The sequence below is a fragment of the Dermacentor andersoni genome, chromosome 1, assembly GCF_023375885.2.
Source record: "Dermacentor andersoni chromosome 1, qqDerAnde1_hic_scaffold, whole genome shotgun sequence".
Classification (NCBI taxonomy): Eukaryota; Metazoa; Arthropoda; class Arachnida; order Ixodida; family Ixodidae; genus Dermacentor; species Dermacentor andersoni.
The window spans coordinates 148344964-148369208 of record NC_092814.1 but is presented as its reverse complement, the minus strand read 5'-3'; the positions used below and the strand labels follow the sequence as shown (position 1 = coordinate 148369208).

Genomic DNA, 24245 nt, shown 5'->3' with positions numbered 1-24245 from the left:
GCGCCGAGGACACACATCACGCACTAAGCTACCAGCCGCCTACGTACGTAGACTGCCCCCAACGCAGATCGCTCTCAAGATACGGCTGCACGACCGCGCGCAGCCGCCCCATGCGCAGTTGCAGCCGGAGATAACGCCGCTCCTCTCCCTCTCCTCCCTCCGGCGCCTCGCAACATTGGGTGCCTAGCCTGCGAGAAAAGACGGCGCGCTTTCTCTTCGCACTCGTCCCTTTCGCGCGGGCGAGATTGAGCCGCCGATGGTCGACTCCCCCCACACGCTTTCACTCGCACATTCAGCGTAGGGCGCGCGGCTACGGTGTTATCGCCCTTGGACTTAATACGGAAGTTCATGGCGACGCCGACGACAGAAATGCGCTTGGAAGGCGAAGGCGAATCATGCCTAACCCTCATGTATATATAATTTCTAGCGTGTTTTAGGCGACACTGATTTATAAAATTCTATTTGACTGCAAATTAGAAGTGTTGGAAATCTGCGGTTTGTCATGCCTTTCTTGTCCACTGAAATACTCTGATAACTTTGCTTACTAAACTTAGCGGTGCATTTCTGTGGGAAAATCCAGCATCCTTCAAAAGCTTCTGTTTGTAGAAGAAGGAAAGGAAGATTCATGTAAAGAATCAGAAGGATTGTCATCTTGACCATCGGTGCCCAACAAAAGACTCACTGCACAACTACAGATACATAGCCGCAATCACGCCATGTGTGTACTTTCAGCATTGCACACAGATGGCATGCGAAATCTTGTGACTCATATTGTTTCACCTCTCTGTCCTGCGCAGTACTTGCTGCACCATGGTGTCGGAGCCATCTTGTACCTGGGCGGCGCTGTTACGACCTTGGTCAGTTCCATGTACACGCAGACCGATGACATCATTCGAACGGCAAGTGTAAGCACTGCACCATACTCTTGCTTTTTCAATCTTGTGCAAATTGTAGTGACCGCATACTCGTACAAGCTAGTGGCATCAAGATCTGTGTGTATACCCAGGAGCATATCAAACGCAAATACACCTTTATTGTGACATAAAATTGTAGAACTCTGCTGAAGTAAGATAAAAATTAGTTTTGTGGCTTTGGAATCATTTCTAGAAGGCGGGGGGGGGGGGGGGGGGCAAGACCGTTTATGAAAAAAAGCAAAAGCGAATTACAACAATGCAGTCGTTTACACTTGCTCATAAGTGCACTGGTGCCATCGAGAACCTCATTTTCTTATCATATGCGTTTAAGGAGATATCGGTGCCTTTGAGAAGTGCCCGTTTCTGTTCTTGCCCGACCTGTATACTTACTCTTTAGCCTACTGGCTTGCGAAGCTGGGGTAAACTGTCTTGTACGCCGGGTGGTCGTAGAGACACTGCTGAGTCACGCAGCGTATTGTAGGTGATTTCACTGCACCATCGTGGATCGAATGTAGATTGTGTGGCGCCAAGTTGAAGCCACACCTGCAACCTCTATAGGTATTCCACAAGCTTTTCTTCACTGCACTCCAGATTTACGTATTTCTTTGAAGCTATCACCTCGCGAATAAAGCGTGTTTCTTTAACGGCTTCACGAATAAGCCAGCCGTTCGCAGGCTTGCTGAAAACCCTTCGGCTGGCCAGATGACCACACTGACGAAAAAGCTTCTATCCTTGTCCGCTCGTGAGAAACATGATCTGTGCATAGCTCAAAATGCAGTCTGTCGTGACTGAGCTAGCTATTTATTTATGTCTGTGGACGCAATTAATAGTTACATAATTTACGAGACGACTATTTTCCAAACCAGATTTACATACTTCTGAAAGCAGGGTCTATAAGAATCTGTGACGTTAGCACTTCTTTCGTTCACTCGGCGGGCTTTGTGACATACATGGGTAAAGTACCACGACCCCCTGTGCCATATCTTTATGCCTTTGTAAGCGCCTGGCTTCTCCGGCTGACAATTCTGCATACTCACCGGGCTCTCCGATGATCACGAAAGTCGGGGTCTTGTACCGAGGTCTTCCAGGTAACATCGAGCCAGCCCGAAACACGCCACTACCCCAAAGTCGATGTGCGCGTAATTTCACACCGGAAAATCCTGCCAACGACGGGAGTTGCAGAGCAGGCACATGTAGAGAAACCATGCAGAAGCCTTGTAGAGAAACGGGGCGCACGTTGCTGTTGATACAGGGTGAACATAGCCATGAACTATCTAGCGTGAAACAGAAGGGACGCAAGACAGAGGCACACAGGAAGATGGACACTTGAAGTGGTCAACAGTGGTTGAACGAGGGACGTCCCACGGAGACATCGTTTCGACACAGAGATTTGTCTTTGTCCCTGACGTAGATGCCAACACATATTGAGTGAACTCGCTGTTGTCTTTAATTCAGTTTGAAGACAGTGCGAGGAAGCGATTTTTCTACTTGTGTAGCATCGCACGCGTAATGCGAAGACGTAGGATCGTTCCCTAACTGCAGCAAGTTGTTTTTTCATCCACTTTCATTGCCATTAATTTATAATTTTTTAAATTCATTTAGTACGTACAAGTAATTACCCCCTATGTTGTCCTTGGTGTCCTTGTTGGCTTCCTATGATATGTATCTCAGTCCCTCCACCAGACATGTTATTTTAGCATTCGACTTCATTTTAGTACGGTCGCCAGTCTTAGGCGTATTTATTGTGGAACTTGGCATTGATGTATAAGAAAGTATGGCGTGAAGATAGCAGCTACTATCATTTGAAATAAGCCCTAAACAATGTAATATTTTAGCAAACACGAGAAAAAAAAGCTAAATCTGTAGAGGGCTGGAGGGGCGGGGCGGGATTATGAATATGATCAATAGTCGATTCGTTAACTTTCACAGAAGAACGGGAACAAAAATGGGAACGAAGCGTAGTTCGAAAACCAAAATGACAATGCAGCAGGCGCAACCTTAGACTGCAGCGGATGTAAAGCTACTTCCTTTCTTACGTACCTTTGTACCGGCCTTGAAGTAATGTCACTGCGAAGCACCGCATGCTGCAGCCATCGGCGCCCTTTCCACCGCTGTCCAGCATTTATGTTACTCTCCGCGATTGCGTGTACAAAACGACCCACACTATATGACACGCCACTTGCTCGTATACTTACCCAACAAGTGCGGGCTTTAGATGGTAAAACACCACCAAAATGTAAGTACGTGAATAGTGGCGCTACGCCCAAGGAGCCATCGGACCAAAGGGAAATTATTTTTACGACCAGCACGTATGGGAAGACCGCATTAAAATATTCAAACTATCAAAAAATTCTAACCCGGTGATGACGCTCAGCGCTGTATAGCGTAACCGAGGTTGCTAAACAGGTGAGCGCTCATTAATAAGCGCAATTTACGCAGAGCGCAGCTTATATGCATCCAGCTTTTTTTCTTTTTCATTTGGTGAAGACAGACAGCCAGGAGCAAGTTGGCCTGCCAAACAGTCTGCGTCAAATCAACCTTGGCATACCAGGTTAACGAGGGGAAGCAAGTAAATAGCCTTCGTAAAACAAGCCTAAATAAGTAGAGAGGTGGCGTGTAAAAAGTACAGCTACAAAAAATATCGAGATATTTCACTCGCACAATCTAATTAAAACCTGATGCAGCGAACAATGTTAGGCGAGTAGGCGTGCCAGTCTCACAGAACATCCAGAAAACTACCAAACAGAGCTTGCGTTGCAGAGTGCGAGTTGCCAGTTTCCGGACAATTCGCGTATTTTCGCGTATATACCGCTGGAAAGTCGTGCGTTTTTTTTTTCCCCAAGGAAGAATGTGACCTCGCAGAAGAGTGTTGTTAAGGGGCCCTTATTCACGTAGATGTAAGCTGCTGTAGTCACAGGACAACGCGACAAGTACGACGGGATGACACAGCGCAGCCTGCTGTTTAGTCATATTTGTCGCTATAGGGGTCTAATAAGTATGCATGAAAACTACCGCATAAGAACACTCACCACCGGCGCACACCGAAGACTAGAATAGCCACGTTGACAGAAAAGCAAATATTCAGAACAAAAACTTGTAAGTGATGCATAATTCACTCACCAATAAATTCCCGCAGACGGGCCGGATGTGTCGGCCCGTCCGAAACACATTGTGAACGCGCAGACTGACGTTTCCATCGTAACACAGAGTGAAGCCTAACAGACTTTGCTGACCGTGGTCTGCTGTCTTGCTAAACACAGAAAATAAAAGTACGCGTCCGGTGGTCGGATCGGACCTCGATCTCCCGGCAAAAAAACCCGATACTCTAACAACTAGAACAGCTCTTTTCATTATTTTTTTCTTCATGACCTGCCATGCAATTCATACTATACAGAAAACGACAATACGCAGCGCAGGCACGCTTCTGTGACGAGCATTCCTAAAACCGTCAGCCCTGCTGGGTTGACAAAGTCTAATCAATATTGAGCCCTGCGGAGCTGTACTATCACTTTAGGTTTAGGTGTGTACTTCCAGGAAGCGTAGCAATGATTCATTAAAGTATACTGAAAAGATTTCGCGCCGAAAAACAACACACACAAGAAAGACGACGACACCACGGGCACATCGTCTTTCTTGTGTGTGTTGTTTTTTGGCGCAAAATCTTTTCAGTATGCAAGATCACCAACTAGCCCAGCAGTTAACTCTTCTAAAATTCATTAAAGTACTTCCGCACAAGTCGTGCGTCAACATCTTCCTCGACACACATGTAACCTTTGCATATATTTATCCACAATTATATCGGCCCAGCAGGGCAGCAGGGGCAGACAGAAGCAGCAGCCACGCCAAACCAAGGAGGTTAGGCAAATAGACCAGTTTTGATAAATAATCCCGGGGGGGGGGGGGGGGGAGGACGGAAAGAACGAAATGCAGGGAGACACTGTAATACTATAGAGGGTGTTTAAAATTAAGCTGCATGGTTTTCTTAAAGTTAGGCACTGGGAGACACGCGAAGACCACCTATGCAAATGAGTTATCTGGCCAGGGGGACACAAAGTGAGATGATAATTATCGCTGTCAGCACCCCAATTAACTAAAATTGAATAATTAACGTTTTGTTGAAGGCAGTAACTCGGTATGTTTGTGTTGAAAATTTAGAGGCAGTCGTGTTCCTACACAGTATCAGTTGGAAGAATTCTTCTAGCGTGTCTTTGCTCCGTGATATCCGACTACAAATTTTAATTGTCGTTTGCATGATTACGCATGCACGAGAGTGAGGATCGGCGCATGGATCAGCTGGCGAAATAAAAAATCGAAGTACCCGGAACCGCTGTCGTAACACGCGACCGCGCAGCCTGTAACGATGGCGGCAGCTGCCGCAAGGTAGATGTACTGGTAGCGAAGACTCCATAGACGCCCATTGGTCCAAAAAATGGCGGCTCGTGGGCACTCCAGCGCCCCCTGGATTTTGGGGGGCAAACTACGCAAACGTGACGTAGAATGACGTCACGCGTACGTATGCTTTTGGCGCGAATTATAAAGCGGTCTTTCTGTAGAATCCGCGTTTTCGAGCCCGTACCTCTCGAAGGTTGCTGCCTTTCAGCGCGCCCCAACCTTTGCCAGTCAAATGTGCTCGAGTTCCTGCTAGTTATGGCCTTGTTAATGTGCAATTGGGAACGCAATGAAAGTGACTGGTAAAGGAGGGGCAGCATAGAACGGCAGCAACACTTCCAGACACTGGCGAAGCATGCATGATTCGTAGAGCAAATACTGGTGCTAGTACTTTTGAGAGCTTTTGAGTACAGCAAGGTATGATGCACAAAGCACTGGCTCAAGTGCACAGTTCGCAATAGAGTGTACGGCAAGTATGGTTTTCATAGTTTCATATTGTTTATTGCAGCAACCAAACAAATACAGTCACAAAGCACACCCTTGGCACACAAACAAAAAATACATGTCACAGGCAGCACAAGCAGTATTGTTTAAGTTGGCTAATCATCTCAATAGTCACAGTGCAGATAGGAAAAAGCCCTGAAGTGCCACGAACGTTGTCAGTTAGGAAATTGAAAAGTATAGAAAACAATGCTACGACAGCTTCAATTGAAGCAAACATAACATGACATAAGTAGGCGCATCAACACAGACCATAGAGCACACTGGGATTATTCTTCACATTTAATTTCTTCAGCTGAAAGAATATAGCAGGTGCGTTTACATCTGCAAGGCAATGTTAAAGCCAGCTTTAGCACCCTCAAACGTGCTCAACGTAGGAGCAAATACCATACATTGAGCCGGCGTACCATCTCCAGAGTACTTCTAGTCGTTAGCCGGATCAATTTGAAGTAATTTTACGTCAACAAAAGTACACATGAAGTACAGCGTACAGTGAAGTGCAAGGACATTCGCGGGGCAGTAAAGCATGTAATCAGTGTACTGTACGCTACAATATAGCCAGATAATAGTCCAGCGCTGTTCTGTTCGTTGCGCTGACAAAGATCCTACTAAAAACTCTGAGATGCAACTAGCCTGCTAAAAGGTGGCCTGGTAGCCAGTGGTGCCGAGTGGTAGTTATGACAAGGTATGATGACAATGGTTGATTTCATTATACCTGCCAGCACGGAACTGCAAGGGGGGCGAGCAGGTGGAAAAATTAATCCCAGCGCCACGGAAACTAGGTTAATCCATTGCCTAGAAAGTCTCCTTTCAGAGGCATTCGCTTTATCGGTATGGCGTTTTATCTGACAATATTGCACAAGTACATAGGTGACACTTCAACAGGCTGTACATGGCATAAAAGTACCCTAAAAGAGTGACATAGTGGAATGAACGATGAAAGATGCTACATTGTTAAACCATTGCCCCTGTGAGCAACCACGTCACATCCTAGCAAATCAAAATACACAAGTAAAAAATAAAAGAATAAAACCAGGCTGTGAACCAGGCTGTGAACCAGAAAAAAACCCTTTGCAACCGTTAAACCAGACTAAGCTGATTTGTTGCACAGGCTGCATAATAGCCTGCAACTTCACAAAATATTCAGCCAACAGCTCGGGAATTGCATCCTTTTCATTTGCTTAGCCTCAGTGCTTGCTTCGTGGCTTTCCGTTTAGTAGTTTGACTGTGCAGTTCAAGATTTTTTCTGCGTGCAAGCCAATGCAGCCTCACCCTGACGAACAGGGCAAACAAACCATCATAAACGTCATCACCACACACAGTCAGCGATTTTTCTACCTTGGCATGAAGCTACATGCACAGATCATGCCCTACTTGTTCTTTTCCCACAATATTGGAACTAGATGCGACAAAAACCTGCTCGCAAGCATTGATGAAAGCTACAAACGAGGGTGTAGGAACTGACAGGCTCCCAAAGTCACCTTCTCCAGGATTTGACACTTAAGTACAAGAGAACTTGGCTCTGATCGGCAAAGGCGGCATTTTCTAGCCTCACCTCGCACGTATGTGGCCCTGTAACACACCTGTGATCATTCATAAACTTGTAGGCAAGCCAGCCAGCAAAATAGACAATGTTGTTCTCTAGTATTGGAGACTGATAATCATATGGCAAAACTTCTACTGCAACTGGCAAAGATGTGGCAGCTGTACAGAGAGAAGGAGCAGACTTAGATAAACAAACTGGGAGAGTGGCTAGAAGGCTAGACATGTCTTCAGCACAGTTGCTGCTTTCCGACAGTTTGGAAAGGTTGCTAACTAAAAGATGCCTAAATGCTGCTTGAAACTGCCGGCAAGACGAGTTGCTGTTCGATCCAGATTTCGACCTAACAATAGCAAAGGTGTTTTCAAGTGCATCCTGGTTCAGGTGCCTGGTAAGGAGGTATGTCAAACCGTAGCGAGAGGCCAGGTGGTTCCATAACAGCAGCACAGCCCTCATAGTTTGGCAGAAGCCACGGATGCAAAGAGGCTGCCGCGCACAGCCTAGAACTTCGATGTTTTCGAAAACTGCAATACACTCTTCCAAAAACTCTTCATGCACAGATCCTGCACAAATTGCAGATGCATACGGAGACTTTCCCCGCTTCTGTGAAGTATTTAGACTGTCAAAGAGTATCGATCCTCTCAACAAATCTGGCTGTGTGGATAGCCTCTGATGGCAACTGTTGGAATGTTACCAATGTGCACAATGCAGCAGCGCAATGATTGCTGAATACCTGTGCTGCGAGTTTCACAGACATCTTCGAAGCTAAAGTTAAAGTGCCGGGCACTCAACTTTGGGATGGACCGAATTTGCATTTCTCGATCCTTCTCATAAGCCTGTCGTATGTACGAGCTTTTAATTGTGTCACTGCCTACCCTGAAGTCATACTTGATGAGCATATTGCGCAAGCACTTGAGCAAATGCGGTGGATCAAAAATAAAGAAAAGCGGTTCACCATTCACACATAAGTACGGCTTTTCAGGGGTCACAAGTTTCGAAAACAGAGAAACATTTTGGTTCCCCTGATCAGAAACCACAGCCACAGGCTGCAATCCAGCTCCAACCAAGATTTTGTGTCATTTGAAGAGAAGGTCATGCAGAACAGTTGCAGGCGCTGCCTTATCTGCAATGAAGTAGCCAAGAGGCTGCTTCCACGGCGTACATATTCCTTTGGCCATGAACACAAGCGCCTTGTTTGCAAGATTTGGACCTTGTGCTGCACTGTACTCTTCAAGGCCTTCAAATCTGTCCGACACTGGATTGTACGACAGCTCCTTTGAAACATGCATTTCATCAAAAATTATGGTGCAAGCCCTGTCTTGCCTTGGAAAAGACGCTGCCCGTTTCTCGATCAAATCAAAAACTTCAGGATAAAATCCAACCCTCAATGGCACGCGTGCAAGCCACAGCTGCAGTGACCTAACAGATGGAAGTTGCAGGAGTTTCCTGCAATATCTGTAACCTTTTGGGCTGTGGAAGTATAAACCTAAAGCAAAGGTTTTGTTTTGGCTGCACCATCGACGGCCAAACCTGCTGACATTGTGCATCTTTAACTGAGCTTCAACAAAAGCAGCAACAGCAGGTGTTAAATGCTCACGCAGACTATCTACCAATTCGGCAGTGGTCTTCATGCGACGGCGCTGAAGCAGCAGTCTTTGCAGGCTCTTGTTGCGGTTACGCAGCTGCCTGAGCTTGGCTCGAAGTTTCTGCAGTGGCCGCCTTTCATTGATGGGGCTGGTGAAAGATCCTGCAACGTACAGAGTCGACGGAAGAGCAATAAGTTGCTACGTCGGGTTTAGTCATAGCTGCATGTAGTCCTGTAGCACCAAAAAGTGCGCAATATTGCGAAAGCGTTGTAAAATTGCTAACCTTCATAAGAAAGAGGCGAACTGCTGAACGGAGCTCCTGGTGACAGATCAGCACTCGCTGACAGTGTTGCGGCCACCCCTGCCGTGCCAGGTGCCAGAGATGAAGCGCTTGCTTCAGTGCTTGGTCCTGCATATGTGTGGTCAGCTGCGCCCACAGAATATAAAGAACAAAATATAGTGACAGCACAGTTCTGACAGGGAAGCCAGCAACCCAACAATGCACAAATAATAACTAAGCACCACAGGCGGAATTAACACTTACACTGAACCATTATGAAGCCACTGGCGTGGGAACAAGCTTGGTTCAGCGTAGAACCAGTAGGGCTGGCACCATCTGCATCTGCACAGCGCACAGACAAGGAATTGTAGCATATTTCTGAGCCATACCTCCTCAGGCTGTTCGAGCAGATACGAAATAACAATCACCTTCTTGGAAGAGTAGCAGCGACTGGGACGGCAGACTCTGGACGTACCCCTTGGAAACAGGTTCACCGGAGACAGCAGCTATCATAGGAAGCAGTCCAATGAGCTTTCAGTCGTCACCATTTTCAAAAGATTCATGTCAGTTATGCATACAACCCTGCTCACCTGGTTCTCCAGCCCGGCGCACTGATGCCGAAGTTTCGCTCAGAGATTGTGAACAGTCCATGTCGCTGCTGCATTCGCTTGAGGTGTCTGAAATGGCAACGTTATTGCGGAGAGAAAAGAGAATTGAGTACCTTTATAGTAAATAATTTCCAAAGAACTATAGCTTCCACAGCATGCGGTTCACATTGTCATCACTCTAGAAAGAAAAATGCTTATCCAATGAAATAAAATTCTGTTTACCACCCTTAATCGTTAGGCACATTAGTTTGATGTCATCAGCAGCTGTGGAGCACCAGTAAATTATTTGCAATTTTCATATGCTATGTTTTACTTTGAAGAGTGCGAAATTTGCCTATCACACAAACAACGATAGCTCGCAAATCAAGTAATGTGCCCCATATTGTTTACAGATTTATGCAGGTCAGCCTATGGCCTACGCAATGAGATGCAACAAGAATGAATTCGTAAGCAATTATCGCAAAAAATAAAAACCTGTACAAACATTGGCTTTCGCTAGCATGAATATTGAGGTAAAAGGCAACAACACAAACAATTATTAGTGCATTTCTATAATCGTTCAGTGCGTGCTTTGATACATAACACATGAGCACACAATATCTCGAGAAGCTTTTCACCAAGCGTACCTTGCCCAAGTCGGCATAAGATTGCATCCTGATAAGACTGAAGGTGAAAAAAGAAGCTCTGCATACAAGAAAGCAAAGTTCTGGAGTACTAAAGTTCAAACATTTAGGAAGGCTCACCCTTTCCCCCCCCCCCCCTCACTTCTATGCCCAACTGGTTTCCTGGTTTCCGTTGCTGAAGTGGCTAGCGGCATCAAACAGCCTGAACCGGAAGACTGACAGACTCACGTTAAGATCCTTTGGAGCCCTTTGCCATACCAGACTACCAAATATCCCACTTCCATTATCCTTTTTTTTTTACCGGAAATATCAGGCAAGAGTATTCACACCGTCAGTGTACTTTTTCCGCACCCGTGCCTAGAAATTCGCTTGAGCACCCTTCGCCTACTAAGCTTGTGCCATTAGCTTACCACAAGCACAAACCTAATTCTATGCTATGTTGGACATTTGTCACGAACCTCACATACAGTGTACAGTGCATACCGGGAGAAAAGAAGTTTCGATCCCAACAGCGGAAAAATACGCCTTGTACAATGTCGCACGGCATACAGAAAGTACACAAATAAAAGGGCTGGAGCACCCCCTTGTGTGAGCGTCTAGTTGATTCAAATACTGACAACTGTTGAATCGCTGAACGTGCATGCAAGAGACGTAAAACGAACACACACACACACACACACACACACACACACACACACACACACACACACACACACACACACACACACACGACATGTATATAATTACATGTGCTCACGTGAAAGCGATACTTCCATTTTCGTTTTCGCTTAGCAGGGTGCAGGTAGAAATTTACTGTAATTTTTAAAGCCACAAGACAGATACATAATTTGTTTTGCAAAAGACGCTAGACTGTTTACGGTTACGACAAAAAGGAAAAATCTCATTTTTTCACAAAACCTGACATTTCAAGAGCGGCGAATGCCTTAAAAGTTTGATAACAAAAATTACCGGCAATGCTTGCTCGAGTAGGCAAAGCATCGTGTCGCAGCCTTCCTGACGGCAGATACACAGATGGTTCGAAGTGCCTCGAGCAAATCCTGAGTTCTCGTAGCTGCGACGGCGCCTTCTCCAGGCTGACGTTGCGGCAGAACTGCGCCCACGCTCGGCACCTGGACGTGATGCAACATGCACGTTAGATACAACTGCGCCAAAAGGAATACGCATACTCGAAACGCCAATGCGTCATTATTCCTGTCACTGCTAACTGCAGTAAATTATACTTGCATTACATCTGAACTATGGTAGTAAATGCTCGCGCCAAGCTCTCTGCGCCCCAGAGTGCGGTAACGCTCATCCTCATGCCACGCGGCTAGCTGCTTTTCTAAGCTCAACGAGTGAAGAGAGTGAAGTGCGTTTAAAATTACCCTGACAGTCATGTATATGCAGGACAGCAATACCAAGGCAGGCAATAACTCCTGCTGAGCGAATCCAGTTAAAGCCTCCTCAAAGCCGCGCACATACACGAGGCTGAGTTTCGATACTCCCAGTTGCGAGGGGATCCTCAAATTGGCTTCATGGTTTTGCAAAACTAAACAATGTCGTACTCAGAGCTGTCAGGTAGCAAACTTTGTTCTAAATGGGCCTCCCGGTCAGTAGCGTGCACGTGGTTGCTCCTGAGAGCCCGGTGTGAAGTTCACGTTGGTGATAGTCAGCTGCATGAAACTCACTATAAATTAGAAAAAATGTGGGCCTCTTTCGCACACCTCAGCACTGAAAGTGTGTGCCCTGCAGTGTAGTACATAAATATCCCCGAAAACATGAAGCCAAGTACGCACGAACGGGTTACAGCTATGAAACACGAGCGAACAGCCCGGCGAAACCATATCGAAGCTATCGCGCATACCTAGAGCAGACGACACTGTCAAGAGCTCACCTGTGAAAGTCCAGCGGGAATCGGTGTAGCGTGACACCAATGGTACGATCCACGCTGTCGCAGTGTACCACGGAGCATCGTTTCTTCACATGCCGCAAGCTCATCTTGAAATGAAGCGCTAAGCACTTCAAAAGAAGAGCGCGAAGCGTGCAAAGACGGAAAAAGACTTCGCACTGGCCGCACGCCGAAGGAAACGACAAAACCGAGAAAACTGCCGCAGCGGTGCAGCGGGCTGCAAATCTTACCGAACGGTGACAAAGAGGCGACGTGCAAGGACGACGGAAACTTCGCAAAAGGAGCATTTTGAGACCGGCGAGCTAAATTTATACGCTTTACCAGGCGCGCCATCGCAGACAGCTGGCGATAAGAAATCGCTTCGTAAGCTCCTGCCACTGTGGCCGGGTTAGCCGGGTATCGAAACAAGGCCTGCAAAGACGCGCTGTAATGCACCGCACACTCATGAATAGGGGGCAGGTCAAGAGTGTTGCAAAAATACAAAATTTGCCAGGTTTTAATAAAATGACTTACCTCTTTCATAAAACAAGGTGCTAATATATTTTTTCTTTTCTATTGGCAGATTACATTCCAATTTTGTAGCTTTATCATTTCTTTATATGAGTGTTTTGCCCCCCATCCTCTGGTTGTGCTGCAGTCGCGCTAAACCAGTTTTCGGCCCAGCCTTCGCCACCACTTTAAATCCGCCTTGGCTGCCGTGCCGAGATAATGGCGCGAGCGGAGAAGCCGGAGGGCACCGCGCTTGCGTAATGGTGGCTAGACGAGCGCACATGGTCCTTGCCTGGGCTACGCAAATAAAGTGACTGCCGATTTCGAAGTACTGTAAGTTTTATTGAAATCGAAAGCAACAACTGCACGGCCCACCGCGCTGTCATATCTTGATTTCGCCAGCCCAGAGGGGAAGCGGAACAGTTATCATCTTTGCCAATGCTTCCGCCTCGTTGTCAGATTAAACGCGGCACGCAACAGCCGCGTCACATCAGGGAGTAGCTTTGCGCCGATCCTATCTCTCTTGCATGCGTAATCATGCGAACGACAAATAAAATATGTCGTCGGATATCTCGAAGCACAGACACGCTGTAGAAGAATTCTTCCAACTGATACTGTGTAGAAACACGACTGCCTCTAACTTTTCAATACAAAACACACCCAATTACTGCAGTCAACAAAAAGTTAATTATTCAATTTTAGTTAATTGGGCTGCTGACCGCTATAGTTAGCATCTCACTTTGTGTCCCCCTGGCCACATATGCGCAGGTGCTCGCGCATATGCGCAGGTGTTCTTCGCGTGCCTCACAGTGCGTAATATTAAGAAAATCATAAAACGTAATTTTGAACAGCCGGTATATTTCCGCATTATGTGCAGTATTTCCACTTTACCCTGCGTTACCTTTTCTCTTAAATTCCAGTTATTGTGTGCCGGTATGCGACATTCAATACAAATATCAAAGTGCAAGATTCGGCACTCGCCCATTGCAAACTAATTTAAACGGGACGCTCGTCTGGTTGACGAGCCTGCAGTAGGCGAGCTCAGCAAATGTTTTCTGGTGCGGGAATTCGATGTTCTGTATACAAGTAATTGTTAAGTGAAAATTGGCCTTGTACAACGTGTCGTGGCGCATTTCAGATAGCAGCCGCGATTTTTGAAGAAAGTGAATGAATTCTGGGTTTTTACGTGCCAAAACCCCGATTTGATCATGAGGCACGCCGTAGTGGGGGTCTCCGGATTAATTTTGATCCCCAGGAGAACTTCATCGTGCCCCCAATGCACGAGACACGGGCATTTTTGCATTTCGCCCCCATCGAAATGCGGCCGCCGCGGCCGGGATGTAATCCCGTGACTTCGTGCTTAGCAGCGCAACACCATAGCCGCTAAGCCACCGCGGTGGTTTTTTAGAGCGCAGCTCTGTGAGGGCCCGTTCCTGCGGCGAGTGTCGGCGTCGGCGGCGTAGCGTAACCGAGCGCACGAGCACAGAGAAAGATGAAAGACGCGAGCCGCGAACGACGGAGACCAATGAGAGCGGCCCCTTCAGTGACGTGCGCGCGGGAAACTGGTGTTATGCGGACCCGCCCGACCGCTCGATGCGTGCTCATATCTGGTCTCAGCCGGACCGCTCGTTTCGCACTATCGTCTGCTCGCGGCAGCTCTCGCTCGCGCTTGTTTTGTTTTATTGGTTTTGTCTCGTTAGCGCTTGTTTCGATTGCCATGGTTTGCGCTTATTTTGCGGTCTGATTTCATACGCGAGGCGAATTGTGTATTGCTGTCTGGAAGCCACGCGGCGCCAGCGATTGCACTGGAACCTTCGGCGATTCATTCATAAAAGCAGACGCGCTTGACCCGCAGATTAGATTTTCGACTGTTGCCGACTCTGCTACATGTCTCTCTAAAATTCTTTGCCTCAATATATCGCGAAATCAAAACACGTATAGTGCTGCGCTCAAATTTCGCGTAAGGGAGTATCGTAATCGCCGGTAAATTTCTTCGATGAAACGAACAAATGCTTTGACATACTACGAACATACAGGGACTGAAGAAGTCCACCTTCCTTACCTTTAAGTCTTGGTCGGCGCCCCGTTCATAAACATGCCCGTGTAAGCGATTGTTTTATGTGATGCAAGAGTTTTTTATTGACAGAGCGCGAAAGCGTTCAACCTGATTTCCATATTAGGCATATTTAGCGGAACGTTTACGGTTTGCTCTACTGAGACCTCTGTATCCTAAGCATTTGCAGCCGAAGCGATTGCGCTTGTGTACTCGAGCCGGCAGCGGTCTGCTTCAACGCTGCCTGCGATCCGCTATGAGCGGAGCGTGTGGGTGCCTGCCTCTACCTGGCTTCTTTATCGTTCTGCAGCCAAGGCTACTATGCGTTAAAGGTTAAAGTGGCTTGACGTCTCTAAAATATAATCGCGCGGAGTTGCTTCGCCATTATAGGTGGAGTGGTGAGAAGCGGCGCATGATATCCGGCGCCGACACGACGAAGGCGTGCGAGTGGTGCGTGCACAGGCTCTCTTCCAGTGTTGCGTCGGCGGGCGATCGGAGGCGCGCGAGCCGTACGCGCGCAGTATAATGCGTTGTCGTTACACAGTCTGTCATCTCATTTATGTTCCTTGCGGCGGTGCAGTGGCCGGGCGATTTCCATTACCTCTCGTTTTCTTTACGTAAGGTCTATAAAATGACGAAATTTGTCGTGACGCATTACAAACATGCGCGTTTCCTTGTGTGTTTCATTGGGCGTAACCGACGGCGAATTTCTTTATTCCAATGGGCCGCATTGCCACAGGAAGTTGCTTTTTACGTCGCTGTATCACGCGATCACACAAGTAATTTCGAGTCATTACGGGTACTTCGCAGCGAAAACTCGCCGCACTGACTTTTCTTTTTCTATCTCCCTATACGCGCGCATAGGTTCATGTGTGTGCGTGTGTTGCGACGTGCAGATGGCCGTGCTTGGAAGGAAGCAAGGCGAACGAACACGATCGGTCCATCCCTTTGCTCATTAACTGTTGTTTGTTTTAAAATGAAAATTGTGATGATACCACTACCTTACTCGAAGCCCATGGAAGGAGAGTTGTTTGGGAGTGCTTCTCGTGCGTGTTAATTGACGCCTTGAAGAAAGTGCATGCTGCTTTCGCGTGGCTCTCTTCGGCCTTGGTTGGAATGCAGCGCGGTTCTTCCCATGTGGCGCCGCTAAGCTCACAAAATACTTCGTTGGTGCCACGAAACCCAAATATACAGTGGAAAAATGAGGCTCCTGGAAGTAAATTCGAAGAGAAAGACATTTACTGTGTTGTTATTTAAAATAAAGCATTTGCGGTAATCAAAGGCTGCGTTCAAACTCTGGCCAGCACTGAAGCGTGTCTCCGTTGATGCCTAAAACAGCATCGAGCAGAAGTAATGGAATACACTTGTGACGGGTCTCTGCGATTTGGCGCCATTCTCGCATCCGCGAATGAAACCATAAGACAAACAAAAATATTAGCGCCATGTCTTAACACTGCGCGCGAACCTACGAAAAACACAACGTAGCTCCTTTAATTGCATAAGAAAGCGGGACTAGCCTTGCTTTTGTGAAGGCGAGCTCCGTGCTGAGTTTTCAGCCAGGCTGCTCAACCGCCATCTTGTTTGGACAGCAAAACTAGCCTACATCGTTATTAATTTTCGATGTTGTCTTCACGAAGCTTTTTCTTGCTGTCTTCATCAGAATTGGAAAGAAACTAAACATGGTCGATGTCCACTTTGCTGTCTGTTTAGCTGTTTACGGCATGTATCAAAACAATGCCAGAAATGCTGGTACACTGGGGCAATAAAGAGGCGATGAGCTAAGCCACCGACACATGCTGGAGAAAGATTGGCAACGGAACCTCGCGTAAGCCGTAGTTACATCTCGCAACGTGTTTCACAACATATGCATCATATGCAAGCGGCAACAAGGCATCATATGTAAGCACTCGAAGTTGCGCTGCTGCATCTGTTCTTAACAGCGGGATTGGCTCCTGCACGCCGTCTATGAGAGCAGACCGAGCAGCTTCATCGGCCTGTTCATTACCCCTTATGCCACAGTAGCTAGGGAGCCACTGAAATGTTACGTGGTGTCCTTGCTCGACGAGGCGACGAAAGAGCTCTCGGATTTGTAGCACTAGTTGTTCGCAGGGTCTACGGCGTAAGGCGGAAAGCAAGCAATGTATACATATAGAGCTTCGTTAGAGTCACCGAAAATTCTGCACTTTTGAGGTGGTTCCTGTTGCATTATCCGTAAAGCGCTATGAAGACCAGCGAGCTCCGCGGCTGTCGATGTAGTCTGATGCGATGTCTTCAACTTCAATGCGGGGACTTTCGCAGGGAACATTACTGATCCTGCAGAGCCGTCCACGGTGGTTGAACCATCAGTGTATATATGGGTATGGTCGTTGTATTGTTCGTACAGCAAGAGCAACGAAAGTTGTCTGAGAGCTGGTGATGAGAGTTGTGCCTTCATTCGAATCCCTGGTACTGTCAGTCGAACTTGTGGCTGAGCCAAGCACTAAGGGGCAAGCAAAACTATCGCTGCAGTTGTGTAATCTGGTGGCAGGTATACACGATAAAGCAGTATCGTCTGACAAAAAGAGGCACGTGGTCGATCTTCTGGCAGTGAGGCGAGATAGTGGAGAGGGGCGCGAGCAAGGTGCCTGACGTGTGCTCTAAGCGCTTCCATAACAATGTAAATCGTGGCTGGGTAGTCATGCGCAATTGCAATGGCTTCGGATGTTGATGTACATCGTGGCAGCCCTGTGCAAACCCTAAGCGCCTGGGCGTGAGCACTTTCGAGTGTACGGATGTTAGTTCTGCAGGTATTAGCACTGCAAGCTGTGCCTCAGATATCCGAGAAACAGCGTCCGGTAAAGTTGCATCATCACGTGTACTGAAGTATCCCAGGCTTTTCCTCCAAGAAACCATACACGATGAGAGATGGCTGTCAGGCGCTTCTTTATGTAGGCCACATAGGGACTCCAACAGATAATTTTTCCATCGATGGATATGGCGTACGAAGTCATTGGCTTCCGGCTAAATGCCACCAATGCACATTTATCTAGAGAAATCGTGAAGCCTTGTTCGCTAAGGTACGTCGATATCGACGTCACAGATTTTTGCAGCCTTGCACGCACTTGAGGACGTGTTACACCAGATGCCCAGACGCAGATGTCATCGGCATGAGTTGACAACTTCACCGTATTTGGTAAACATTCTATGAGACCAATAAGCACAAGGTTTAAGAGTGTTGGGCTCAACACACCACTCTGTGGTACTATAGGGTGTGTATAATGTTGAGAAGTTGGGCCGTCTTCGGTATTCGAAAAGAGAGACCGCATATGTAAATAACTGCGTGTCCAACGATAGAGTCGACCGCCGAGGCCAACCATTTCCAGAGCATCTAATATAGCCTCACGCAGAACATCGTCATATGCTCCTGTGATATCGAGGAACATGGCGACAGATAATCGCTTACACGCCTTTGATGTTGAAGGTACTGTAGGGGTTGAGGACGGACTTCGGGATGAAAACAAAACTTGGGGGAATTTATTTGACATTATATACAGAGAGAGGAGAGAGAAGTAACAGTTGTACAGTCATTACGGGCCGGCAGCATCTCGGACGCTGCGGCCCGCGGCAAGAAGTTCGAGAGAGGTGAATCAGGGAATGCTCTAGTCTCTCTGGAATCCTCTTTTTAAACCCTTCGAAGACTGGAAGTCGCGTCATGTTCGGCCAATGGGAGAACCCGCTCCGATGACGCCACCTTCGGCCAATGGTAGGCACCCGTGCGGTGATGTCACACCCGGCGGCTCCCCGCGGTCTTGCCTTGCTGTGGTGCAATGCTCTCTTCAAAGGCGGCGAAGGGGGCACGATTTGGCTCCATTGTCCGAGGGCCCACCTGCTCCCGGTGGTACGGCCCCGCTGTGGTGGCAAATGCCCTCTTCAAAGGCGACCGGTGCGACGCTGCCAGGCCTTTCCGGTACATCACAGCCGTTTGGCTTCGGGACTCACGTTACCTGGAACAGTGCCGGGCTATCCCCTCGCTTTCTGGAAGAACCAAGCAGTGAATAGCTACCGGCGGTGAACGAAGTGGGGGCCTTCAACTTGTTTGCACGTGCGCTTCTCTGGAATGTGCTTTCCGTGTTTCTGCATTCCTTACTTAGCACGGCGCGATTCGATGTGGTCTGGGGAACTCGAAGTAGGCTCAGGAAACAGCCCCATATCTAACAGTACGTAACTAAATCGATGACGTTGTCAATGGAGCATCGGTGACGTCGAAATCCATCCATGGCACCTAGGTACACTTCATAGTGTTCAAGGTACAATTCATGTCTAGCGAGGATCATTCGTTCCATCACCTTCCCAATGCAACTAGCCAGCGTGATAGGGCGGTAAGAAATAACCTGTAGAGGAGAATTGCCAGGTTTGAGGAGCCGTATCAGGCGACTGCTGTTCCATTCTTGAGGAACGTCTCCAGCCTGCCAGGACTCACTGAAGATGTGCGGCAATGCACGTCGTGCCTGTTCACCGAAGTGGCACAATATGCAGTAAGATATATTATCTGGATCAGGTGATGTCGACTGATTATATAAGGCAAGTGCCGCGTCGAGCTCTTGAGTGGTGAACGGCAGATCGATGCTTGGAATCACGTGTGCCTGGAACGTAGTTAAATGTAATGGAACCTGTGCCCGTTACGGACTGGCCTGCAATTATAGCACATCAATCTTCCGCTACGTCGAGGTCTTGTCAGCGTTGTAAGAGCACTAGGGTCTTGAATTGGAAGCTTTGTTCCGGAACAGAACGTAGGCCTCTAACAGTTCTCCATATTTGAGACAATGGTATACGGGGGTCAAGGGACTCAATATTTTGTCCATCGCTCGGATTCCAGTTAATCCATGCGGCGTTGTATCGTCTTTTGAGTGCTACGGGCGGTCCTTAGATCGTGAATGGACTTCGTGCGTTGGTATCTTCGTTCGGCGCGACGACGAATCACACGAAGTCGCTCAAACTCCATGTCGAATTGCGAGTTCTTCGGTGAGCACATGAACGTGCGCATAGCATTCTGCGCCACTTATTTAATAACTTCCACAGGAGAGACCTTTGTGACAAGCGTCCTCCAGCAGGTCTTTAAGCACAGTCCAATCTATTCTTCGTAGTGTGCTTGGCGGATGAGTGTTAGACATCCCGTCGATCTTAAGGTGAGTGGGGATGGGATAGCTTTCATGTGTCTCAATGTCCAAAAACCACTTAACGCGCGTGGCAAAGCGGCGTGATACAAAGATCAAGTCCAGGCAGCTGCTGTACACTGCACCCCGTAGAAATGTAGGACTAGTGTCATTCAGCAGCAAGAGGTTATGATTAGAGACAAATGAAGCGAGTCTTCGTCCCGTTGCGTCAACTCTTGAGCTTCCCCAAATGGTGTGATCGGTGTTAAGGTCCCCGGGATAATCCAAGGGCCAGGATATGCTTTTGTTATGTCTTCTAGTCTTTTGATGTCAAACGGGCGTGGTGGAGATAGGTAAGCACCTACGAGTGCAAAGGCGAGCTTTCTATTTTTGACTGTTAGGCAGACATACTGATTGTCGCCATGAGATTGCACAGGCTGGACGACGTAGGTAAGCTCACGGCGAATGAAGACGACGACATTGATACTTTCGTTGTTGCTTGAGGACGAAATTGACTCCTAGCCGGATAATCCGATCGGATGGTATAATTTTGGTTCGCAGATAACGATGGTTGGAAAACGGTTAACAGGCACAAATTGGCGAAAATCAGCAATGCGAGATCTTAGACCTCTGGCGTTCCACTGAATAATCGATGTATCACTGACCTCCTTACGAAAGGACTGGTGTCTATTAGCCATGGTTCACTCGGGGGTTGCTAGGAGTGGGCTCAGCGAGTCCAGCACTTGTAGTCCTCTTCGAGCGGATGAAGTTTCGATGCTGGCCAACGTTACTCTGACGGCATTGATTAGGGACTGCAGCGTCGGAATGCTTTGGCGGTCCACTATTGGCACATCACCAACTGAAGTTTGCGTCGGTGGAAGCATCAAGCGTGTAGGCTCCTTGGAAGACTGGGCGTTCGGAAGCGCCGGTCAGTCTCCTACAGAGGAATACTTTTCCGTTTCAGGCCTCTTTGCTATCTCGGGTCTGCTTGTACTAGAAGCTGATGTCGTTGACACAATCTGTGCATGAACTGCACCTTCGTTGTACGCTTGTAGACGCCGGATCGTTTCATAAGCTTCACTATGAGATGAGCTGTCCCTAACCAGTTGTTTCAGGAGAGCAGCTTCATTTTTTATACGTGGGTAATCTTTAATGTGGCTTCATGAGACCCATCACAGTTACCGCACCTGATATTTGTTGCGCGGCAGACACCGTGTGACTCCGCGCACCGGGGACACACCGTAGATTTTGCACACGCACCTTTGACATGCCTGATCCTGAAACACTTGTGGCATTGAAGCGGCTTGGGGACAAATGGTCGAACGACGTGTGGGAAGTGACCGACTTTGGCATACGAAGGCATGGTGTCGCCCTTGAACACTATCTTCACGCAGCGGCTGTTTCCAAGGCGGCATACGTGCGTTATGACCACTCCTTCATACGCCGGTTTAATCAGAATAGGCAGGTCCGAGTTCGTAATTGCCAGGTCAGTGTCGTAGTTGACGCCGGCAGTACAGGTGTCTTCCATCGGTATAACCGGGCGCCCCTCCACTTTGATGTTCCCACATTCTGTAGTCTGTCGGAGCGTGTCTAGCGCATTTCAACGGGTCGTGTCGAAAGCCAATACATTTTTCCGCGTGTTTAGTCGGACCTCCTTGATTTGATTAGGCTCTATTCCCTCAAGGAAAACGGAGTGAGCTTGCCTGTTTAATCCTCGAAGGTTGATGGAAGAGTCCACAGGTATGAACAGGATGGTGTGCGGCCAGCGCTCATGCTTTGCCTGTAGGGTTGATGCACTCCTAGGTGATGACGTCTTGATGAGCCTCCTTTTGGCCTTTCGGCTCATCACTGACACAAAGCTATCATCCGAAGGGTCATCGCCTGAGAATGAGTAAACCACAGTGTATCTCTGGTACTGGACCAAGTGCCTCGCTTCCCTGAAGAGCTTATCAAACTAGACCTCTTGCCTGCAGGGTCGGCAAGCTCCGCGTCCATGGCCACGAGAGCAGGAGCCTCAGTGGAGTCTTCACTGCTGGTGGACCAGGTGGCCTATGTCAATGAAGAGTTCACTGTCCTAGTCCTCTGGCCGTTCGGGCCTCTTGGAGGCCCCGCGTCCATAGCCGCAAGACAGGACACATAAAGCGCCGCGGAAAGCGTGTAAAATTGGACGAAATATAGCTAGCCGAGAGAGATGATGATGATGATGAAGCCTCAGTCAATGGCACAAACCCACTGAGGGGGATAGGCCACGAATCGGGTGGTAATATGATTCAATAAAGTAAAATAAATTGGTTAATAAATAAATAACACGGAAAAAGAAAGGAAAACAAATAATCCAAGATGCAAAATAAACTATGAATACATGAGATAAAGTATTGATCAATACTATAATAAGCCTTGCGTTGATAGGAATGTTAAAAAAAAGCATATATTTAACTTGAGTAAGGTAAATTATGAATAATAATAGTAAGATTTAAACTGTGAATTTGTGCTTTTACTTTTTGAATTTTCTAAACTGCAGTAGAAATAAATCAATTCTTGAAACTGAAAACTATTAACAAGGCATTCTTTTTGTGCCATATAGAAAATTATAAATGGCTAGGCAAACGTTCCTGTGGCTATATCCCAAAACTGTTGCTCCAAGGGAGAGTATAACAGTGCTGCTTAAAGGTAATCCTAAATTTTGAAGTGGAATTTCTAGATATAGTTTTCGATGAGTAGAAAACGGCATAATAATAAAAAATGATCTATAGTTTCTGGTTCATTGCAGAGGTAGCATAGAGGGGATACCGCCAGACCACATCTGTGCAAGTAAAAATTAAGTGTTGGAATACGGCAACGCAGCCTGGTAAATGAAACTTCAAATTTCCGGTTAGGACACCATTGCCGGTTCCAAGAATAATTTAAGTGTAAAAAATCTGAAGATTTTGCTAATGACAGAGCTTTTTTGTTCTCGCTCAAAGAAATTTGCTGATATCTGGCTGCAGTAATGTGCGCAGTTGCCGGCAGCACAAATAGCACAGGACCTGCTAAAGAAGCTCGTGCTAAGGAATCGGCTATTTCATTAATATGAATGTCTCGGTGGCCAGGGACCCATACTATATGCACTAAACTTAAGTGAGGTGGAGCTAATGAATAAAACGTGTTTCCGGTTGTCGACTTTGTAGACGCAGTAAGTGCGCTGCATACAGATAGAGAATCTGTGGCGGTAATAACTCTTGTAATATGAATGGGTAATTTCCGCAAGACAAGAACTGTTGCCAGAAGTTCGGCATGAAAAACTGATGTGTAATCTGGTAGGCGAAGTGAAAAAGACCAATTGAGGGATGGTGAGTAGATACCCACACCTGCCTTCTCTTCACACGAAGAAGCATCGGTCGCTATTACGTTTATTTTGAAACGGGCCAAATAATCTTGTAAACGGTCATTCAAATATGTTGTTGGCAGAAATTTTGCATTGTTAAGAAAAATGTCCGCAAATTCAATTTTGAGCGATCCTGTAGAGCTATGAAGCGGAATTATTTCTCTAAGGCGAACATTTAAAGGTGCTAATTGTGCTTGCACAAATACAACTTGTGGAGTATGGAACCGTGACCACGTGGTCTCAAAAAATGGACTTGGTTCACTAATAAGTGCATATTGTCCACGTCGTAGCGAAGAATCATAAGCTCTTAAGTAGGTTTGAACCGTAAGCAAGCGGAATCGTGTGTGAAGAGTAGGTAGGCGCGCTTCCTGGTATAATACATTAATAGCAACGAATTTAGGAAGACCTAAACATAGTCGAAGGGCTTCTCTTTCTAACAGAACAAGGGGCCTTAATTTATATTTTGCACTTCCGGAGAACAAAACACAACCAAATTCTAGAATCGGTCGTACATACATACGATAAATCATAATTAATGTGTCACTTCGCATACCAGAACGTCGGTTCCTGATTCTACGTAGTAAACCTACGGCTCGTGTCGCCTTCGTTCCAATATTTTCCATGTGAGAACGCCAGTTCAGTTTTCGGTCATATGCGATACCCAAGTATTTAAGCGACTCTACCTGAGGAATGGTTCTCTGTTCATATACTAATGATAACTGTAACGGCCCGGAAAGCGGAAAAACAAGGACTGCACTTTTGTTTACGTTTAGTGACAGGTGCAGGTTGCGAAGCCACGTCTGTAGAGTACAGAGGTACGTTTGCAAAGACAGGTGAAGGGAATTGATGTCTCTAGC

At 47.1% G+C, this 24245-nt stretch overlaps 2 protein-coding genes and 1 pseudogene across 3 annotated transcripts in view; 1 reads left to right on the top strand and 2 right to left on the bottom strand.

Annotated features, from left to right (window-relative positions):
- LOC126544860 (uncharacterized) overlaps positions 1–24245 on the top strand; it is a 219679-nt gene that overhangs the window by 35386 nt on the left and 160048 nt on the right. For both annotated transcript variants that reach the window (XM_050192390.3, XM_050192388.3), the window contains exon 4: positions 798–905. In XM_050192390.3, the coding sequence (XP_050048347.1) occupies positions 798–905 (108 nt within the window). The remainder of the gene's footprint in view (positions 1–797; positions 906–24245) is intronic.
- Positions 5778–8399, bottom strand: LOC126530210 (uncharacterized; annotated as a pseudogene).
- On the bottom strand, positions 5778–12732 carry LOC126530242 (uncharacterized). The gene is made up of 7 exons (XM_072287538.1): positions 12336–12732; positions 11411–11571; positions 9801–9887; positions 9639–9716; positions 9475–9552; positions 9214–9357; positions 5778–9091 (listed from the first exon to the last, which is right to left on the bottom strand). The coding sequence occupies exons 1-7, from the start codon at positions 12635–12637 to the stop codon at positions 8421–8423; spliced, it is 1521 nt and encodes a 506-aa protein (XP_072143639.1). The 5' UTR covers positions 12638–12732; the 3' UTR covers positions 5778–8420.

Excerpts from the sequence above, each read along its gene's own strand:
- LOC126530242 (XM_072287538.1), bottom strand. The coding sequence starts at position 12,637 with ATGCTCCTTTTGCGAAGTTTCCGTCGTCCTTGCACGTCGCCTCTTTGT. Across the intron at positions 9,553-9,638 it reads GCTGCTACTCTTCCAAGAAG|ATGCAGATGGTGCCAGCCCT; the intron begins GTGATTGTTATT and ends TGCGCTGTGCAG. Across the intron at positions 9,092-9,213 it reads TTCGCCTCTTTCTTATGAAG|GATCTTTCACCAGCCCCATC; the intron begins GTTAGCAATTTT and ends TGTACGTTGCAG.